This window comes from Leptonychotes weddellii, chromosome 11 (genome assembly GCF_054177405.1).
Source record: "Leptonychotes weddellii isolate Sample4059 chromosome 11, ASM5417740v2, whole genome shotgun sequence".
Lineage (NCBI taxonomy): Eukaryota > Metazoa > Chordata > Mammalia > Carnivora > Phocidae > Leptonychotes > Leptonychotes weddellii.
This window is the reverse complement of record NC_138379.1, coordinates 5438089-5444710: the sequence shown is the minus strand read 5'-3', so window position 1 is coordinate 5444710 and position 6622 is coordinate 5438089. Positions and strand designations below refer to the sequence as shown.

At 55.4% G+C, this 6622-nt stretch overlaps 1 protein-coding gene across 2 annotated transcripts; it reads left to right on the top strand.

Annotated features, from left to right (window-relative positions):
* Window positions 1-896: 896 nt before the first annotated feature.
* Window positions 897-6002, top strand: NPAS4 (neuronal PAS domain protein 4). 2 transcript variants are annotated; one of them, XM_006749065.2, is made up of 8 exons: window positions 897-1262; window positions 1979-2130; window positions 2315-2417; window positions 2538-2799; window positions 2981-3090; window positions 3438-3573; window positions 3695-5130; window positions 5831-6002. In XM_006749065.2, exons 1-8 carry the CDS (start codon window positions 1088-1090, stop codon window positions 5857-5859), a joined length of 2403 nt encoding a protein of 800 aa, XP_006749128.1. In that variant the 5' UTR covers window positions 897-1087; the 3' UTR covers window positions 5860-6002. The 2 variants fall into 2 exon arrangements, with proteins under 2 accessions (XP_006749128.1, XP_030876053.1); XM_031020193.2 differs by lacking the exons at window positions 897-1262; window positions 1979-2130; window positions 2981-3090 and having other exon boundaries at window positions 2214-2799.
* The last annotated feature ends 620 nt before the right edge of the window (window positions 6003-6622 follow it).

Sequence of the window (6622 nt, the reverse complement as noted above, 5' to 3'; positions counted from 1 at the left end):
CTTTGGGGGCTGGCAACGGGGTGGGGGAAGGGATACCTAGGTGCAGACCCAGATCCTCACGGTGCCTTGGGACCCTGCCTCAGTTTCCCCTGTTAGTGGCTGCAGTTAATTAGTTGACAGGGAAACCGAGAATCACTGCAGACTACAGCGTTGGTGTTGGTATTCCTATTCTTGGCTGTGGGAAAATAGAACCAAGGCCAAATTCAGGGGGTCCCTCTCCCTCAGGACCTCCTTTTCACCCCACCCTGGAGACTTAGACTTCCATGTAATGCCCCCTGCTAAATGCCAAGGCCCGGGTTTTGAAAGGGTGGGGGGAGGAGATTTGTTCTTTGAAAGTGACTAAGGGAATCCCAGATTGAGTAATCCCTAGAGAGAAACCCCAGCGGCGACCTATCCGGCAGAGGCCGAGGAGGGTTCTTCTCCCACATGTGAACGTGACCTTTGTCTGGCACATAGCAAGGAGGAATTTGTAGACTACCCTGCTCCTCCCCCATTTCCTTATCTCCTGAGAAAAATCGATGTTGGAAACAGCCCCTCCCTCCCCTCTACAGACTCTCCTGCCAGGGGCTTCAGACCGCCTTAACCCTTACCCTGTCCCTTCCTTCAGCTGAACACATTTGGACCCCTGGGTCCCTGCACCCCCTTTCAGGCTTTCCTAATGCAGCGCCTGCTTCTCGGCTCAGCTGCCGCCAGCCGCGGCCCCCTCCGCAGCCTCCGTTCTCCCCCTCCTCCCGTCCCCCCTCCCGCTCTCATTCTACGTCATGGGATGACGTCGGGAGCCAGGGAGGGAGGAGGAGCTCTCCCCCCTCCCCAGCCAGCGGCTCCCGCTGCAGCTTGCTTAGCCCAGCCTCCTGCTTTCCCGCCCCCCCTTTCTCTAAAGCGAGCCCCCCACGCCTAGCAGGAGCTATATAAGGCGGAACGAAGCAGGCGACGGGGGCAGCGCAGCCGAGCGGAGCCCAGGAGAGGAGAGAGGAGAGAGAGAGCCTGAGCGAGAGACGGGGAAGCAAGAAGGAAGAAGCTACCGGTGCGTCGGGACGGGAACGCAGGTGTTCGGAGCACCGGAGCTGGAGCTCTGCAGCCGCTAGTCATGTACCGCTCCACCAAGGGCGCCTCCAAGGCGCGCCGCGACCAGATCAACGCTGAGATCCGGAACCTCAAGGAGCTGCTGCCTCTGGCCGAAGCGGACAAGGTCCGGCTGTCCTACCTGCACATTATGAGTCTTGCTTGCATCTACACCCGCAAGGGCGTCTTCTTCGCTGGAGGTGAGCAAACTGGGGCTGCTGGAGACCGGGGGCAATGGAGCTAAGGGAACCCACGGAGACTGCTGCATGTCTAGGGCAGTGTGGCGGAGAGCTGGGGAGAGAAGGGAGACTTAGGGAACTCAGGACTTCCTACTTTTCCTCATGAGCTCTGTTCAGACCTCACCTTAGTTCTGGATGAGGGTAGGAGCCTGGATAGGGTCCCCGGTGCCAGAATCATGGGAGGAGGAGAGCCAGGACAGAATGGCCCTAGTTCCCACAAGCGCAGAGGCTTTCCAGGAGCCCAGGGAGGGAAGCCTGGGAAGTTGCAGGGATGGAGTCACCAAAACCCGGGCAAGTGCATCAATGGTTGTCTATGCTGAAAGTGGGCGCTTCTTCAGCCTTTGAAGCGCTGTCCGCGGTGCTGACAGCACCACGGGGTTGCAAGGCGCTGCTCGCGGTGCTGAACGCCCAGTCAGCTTTTGAGCGCTGTCCGTGGGTCTGAAATTCGGGGCCAAGAAAGACCTAGCCCCGACTTAGAAGTCAAAGGGCTCTCTGGCTAGGGAGATCCAGCAACAGGTTCCCTGGGCAAGAGCTGTGGGCAGCGGGTCAACAGGTGTGTGCAAAGGCAGGTTCATGAAAAAATTCCTCTGGATTTTCTGAAACTCAGTCCATGCTTCCTCACTCATGCTTTGCCTCCCAGTTTTACTCCTGACCCACCATGTCTTCTTACCCTGCAGGCACTCCTCTGGCGGGCCCCACAGGACTTCTCTCATCTCAAGAGCTTGAAGACATAGTGGCAGCACTACCTGGATTTCTACTTGTGTTCACAGCTGAGGGGAAGCTGCTATATCTGTCTGAGAGTGTGAGCGAACATCTGGGCCACTCCATGGTGAGTGGTGAGGGTCCTCTCAGTCTGGGCTGGGGCACATATGGGACACAATGAGCTTTCCACTTTTGAGAATTTGAGAATTACTGAGGAGGGGAGGTTATACCCTGACAGATGCTATGTGCCAAGGATTGGCCCTTGCTGCCTTCACTAAATGTCATCTCATCTCTTCTTCACCTTTCTCCAGGTGGACCTGGTTGCCCAGGGTGACAGTATCTACGACATCATTGACCCAGCTGACCACCTAACTGTGCGCCAGCAGCTCACCCTGCCCTCTGCCCTGGACACTGGTAAGAACTCCCTTCTCCCTCCCTCAGTCAAACCTCCTTCCTGCTTCCCTGCTCTTCCCTATGTGCTATGGCTTTCAACCAATCCACCCTCTTAATCAGTTTTTCTCTCCATTTACCTAGATCGCCTCTTCCGCTGTCGCTTCAACACCTCCAAGTCTCTCAGGCGCCAGAGTGCAGGCAACAAACTGGTGCTTATTCGAGGCCGATTCCATGCTCATCCACCTGGGGCCTACTGGGCAGGAAACCCTGTTTTCACAGCTTTCTGTGCCCCACTGGAACCAAGACCTCGCCCTGGTCCTGGCCCTGGCCCTGCCTCACTCTTCTTGGCCATGTTCCAGAGCCGTCATGCTAAGGACCTGGCCCTACTGGACATATCCGAGAGGTAAGCCCAGAATGTTCAGACTCCAGGAAGAAGGCAAGCCAGAGATGAGGGGACCCTAGATTCTGGAGTCAGGGGCAGGGAGGATGGGGTGTAAGGGGACAGAGGACCTGGGAGGGAGTGAGATGCCTGGGTATAAAGCAGGGAAAACAGAAAGCTGACCTCACCCTTTCCACCTTCCCAGTGTCCTAATCTACCTGGGCTTTGAGCGCAGTGAACTGCTCTGTAAATCATGGTATGGACTTCTGCACCCCGAGGACCTGGCCCACGCTTCTGCTCAACACTACCGCCTGTGTGAGTGTCCAGAGAGGCTGGGGAACAAGACAGGGAGCTGGGAAAGGTGATGGGAGGCCCAACCAAGAAGGGCTGTGGTCAAGACTTATGCTGGGGAGATGCCAGAGACCAATAATTTTGGATACTATAGGGTGAACATTAGGGTGAGGAGTCAAAGTGAGAATATAATCAGAACTGGGGGACTCCAAGTGGTGAGGTCAAGGTGGGGAGCTGAGTGGTGCAGGTCAGGGTAGTCAGAAATAGAGATGTCATCGATATCCCAATTCAGTGGAGAGGTCAGCAAGGGGGTAGTTTAAGTGGTGTTGCCCAATGGACATCCTAACTCTGCATCTCTTCTTTCCCTTCAGTGGCTGAGAGTGGAGATATTCAGGCAGAGATGGTCGTGAGACTGCAGGCCAAGCCTGGAGGCTGGGCATGGATTTATTGCCTGTTATACTCAGAAGGTCCAGAGGGCCCTATTACTGCTAATAACTACCCAATCAGGTGAGCTGCAAGGCAGGAGCCTGGAGGATAGTTGAGGTGGACATAGAGGAGATACAAATCAGGGAACTTCTCTGGGAAAGACCACCAGACCCTTACCATCTGCCTCTTCTCTCCTTTCTAGTGACACGGAAGCCTGGAGCCTCCGCCAGCAGCTGAACTCTGAAAACACCCAAGCAGCCTATGTCCTGGGCACCCCAACCATGCTGCCCTCATTCCCTGAGAACATCCTCTCCCAAGGGCAGTGCTCTAGCCCCAACCCACTCTTTACCCCAGCCCTGGGGCCTTCCAGAAGCACCAATTTCCCTAGTGCTCCAGAGCTGGGTGCTGCCTCAACATCAGAAGAGCTTCCCCAAACCCAAAAAGAGCTGGGCTTTAGTTACCTGGCATTCCCGTCTGGCTCTGAGCCTTCTCTTCATGCAGATCTGAGCAAGGATCTTGTGTGCACCCCACCCTACACACCTCACCAGCCAGGAGGCTGTGCCTTCCTCTTCAGCCTCCACGAGCCCTTCCAGACCCACGTGTCCACTCCGTCCAGCTCTCTCCAAGAACAGCTGACTCCAAGCACTGCAACCTTTTCTGATCAACTGACGCCCAGCAGTGCAACCTTCCCAGATCCACTGACTAGCCCACTTCAAGGCCAGCTGACCGAAACCTCAGCCAGAAGCTATGAAGATCAATTGACTCCCTGCACCTCTGCCTTTCCAGACCAGCTGCTTCCCAGCACCGCCACCTTCCCAGAGTCTCTGGGCAGCCCTGCCCATGAGCAGCTGACTCCTCCCAGCACAGCAATCCAAGCACACCTCAACAGCCCCAGCCAAACTTTCCCAGAGCAACTGAGCCCCAATCCCACCAAGACTTACTTCACCCAGGAGGGATGCAGTTTTCTCTATGAGAAGTTGCCCCCAAGTCCTAGCAGCCCTGGTAATGGGGACTGCACGCTCCTGGCCCTAGCCCAGCTGCGGGGCCCCCTCTCTGTGGACGTCCCTCTGGTGCCCGAAGGCCTGCTTACACCTGAGGCCTCTCCAGTCAAGCAGAGTTTCTTCCACTACTCTGAGAAGGAGCAGAATGAGATAGACCGCCTCATCCAGCAGATCAGCCAGTTGGCTCAGGGCATGGACAGGCCCTTCTCAGCTGAGGCTGGCACGGGTGGGCTGGAGCCACTTGGAGGTCTGGAGCCCCTGGACTCCAACCTGTCCCTGCCGGGGGCTGGTCCCCCTGTGCTCAGCCTGGACCTGAAACCCTGGAAATGCCAGGAGCTGGATTTTCTGGCTGACCCTGATAACATATTCCTGGAAGAGACGCCCGTGGAAGACATCTTCATGGATCTCTCTACCCCAGACCCCAATGGGGAATGGAGTTCAGGGGATCCTGAGGCAGCGGTCCCAGGAGGGGCCTCATCGCCTTGCAACAACCTGTCCCCAGAAGACCACAGCTTCCTGGAGGACCTGGCCACATACGAAACCGCCTTTGAGACAGGTGTCTCAGCATTCCCCTACGATGGGTTTACTGATGAGTTGCATCAACTCCAGAGCCAAGTTCAAGACAGCTTCCATGAAGGTGAGTCCAACCAAAATGTTCAGGAACTCAAGTCCCTGTCTTGCCAATGAGATGCTTGTAGAATTAGATGAGTAAAAATTCCCCTTTCTGTACCTTAATTTTATTAATGGGATAACAACACCTGCTGCCCAGGGTAGCAGTGAAGATAAGAACTAGTAAAAAAAAACTTAGCATAGATGTTCTGAACAAGCAGGCCTAGAGGGCAGGGGTCAGGGATGCAGCATAAAGTGCAAGAGAATCCTTGGTTAGTGGCTTGTGCTTCTTAACTCTGTGAGGGACCTAGATCAGCCATCACCACCCATCTCACAGATGAAGAAAATCAAAGTCCCAGAGTTAAAGAAACTTGCTTAAGGTCATACAACAAATTGATGGAAGAGGGATTAGAGTTCTATCTCAGTATTCTTATCTCCTAAAGAGAATATAGAGCAAGAGTCTGTAAGAGTTTGGGAAAGAAAGAAAGTGAAACTCAGGCCCTGGCCCATCGGAGGCTCCTTGCCCATGGCTCCCTCCTTTCCAAAACTAGAGTCATAGTTTCATTCCATCCACCCAGATGGCTCCCTTCTCTTGCTGAGCCTCTGGTGATCATTCGGTCATTGGACCAACATATTTGAAGCCTGTACCTTGTGCCAACAGCATGCCACATCCTCAACCTATCTTTCCTAATGACCTTACTGACTGTACCCTCTCTCTCTCTCTGCAGATGGAAGTGGAGGGGAACCAAGGTTTTGAATAAGTCTGTGACTTAACGTCGTCAAGTATGGCATATTGTCATCAAGACGTGGAGCCGCTCTCCACCCCCCCGGGACTGTTGGGGGGATTCTGGGGGCCGGAGGGGGATATATCTGATTCCCCAGGCCCTGCAGGATTTTGGGGGGGGGAGGTGGGAGGGCAAGGGAGGGGAGCTTCTTTTTAAAATTTAGAGACTTCAAGCAATCCCAGTTTCCATTTCAATCTGTATTCACTCGTAGTGAGTTTCCTTGAATGGGATTTCAAGCGGAGAATGGGGGAGTCTCACTTCCCCACCCCCCGCACTACCCCATGGGCCTGGGCCAGTTCTCCACTCCTGGGGGCCAAGCCACCCCTGGGCCTTGGTGGGGGAAAGGCAGCGCCCACCTGGGCCAGCCTGTGCCCTCAGGGGCTGACACCCACGTAGAATTCTCTACACACCAGTAACGGGATTTCAATTCCGATGGACTCTGCCGCCCTGGCGGCCCTTCTTGTGACTTTTGCGCCCCGCGCCTGGGGTGGGGGGCGCGAAGAGACGCTACGTTCCTTTCCGATGGAGGAAGGCAGACCTGCCACTGTCACACGTGTGCTTGCACGAGTGCGTGTACCTGGTACGGGACTCACCCGGCTGCCAGACTGCCTGGGCCTGCCCGGGCGGCCACTGCGTGGTGCTGCGGTGACTTTGTAGCCAACTTTATAATAAAGTCCAGTTTGCCTTTTTGGTACCACCGGTGTTGTGCACCGCTGTGAAAAGGGAAGAGTGGGC

Coding starts and splice junctions, on each gene's coding strand:
- NPAS4 (XM_006749065.2), top strand. CDS start 1,088: ATGTACCGCTCCACCAAGGGCGCCTCCAAGGCGCGCCGCGACCAGATC. Junction 3,574..3,694: donor GCTAATAACTACCCAATCAG/GTGAGCTGCAAG, acceptor TCTCCTTTCTAG/TGACACGGAAGCCTGGAGCC. Junction 5,131..5,830: donor TCAAGACAGCTTCCATGAAG/GTGAGTCCAACC, acceptor CTCTCTCTGCAG/ATGGAAGTGGAGGGGAACCA.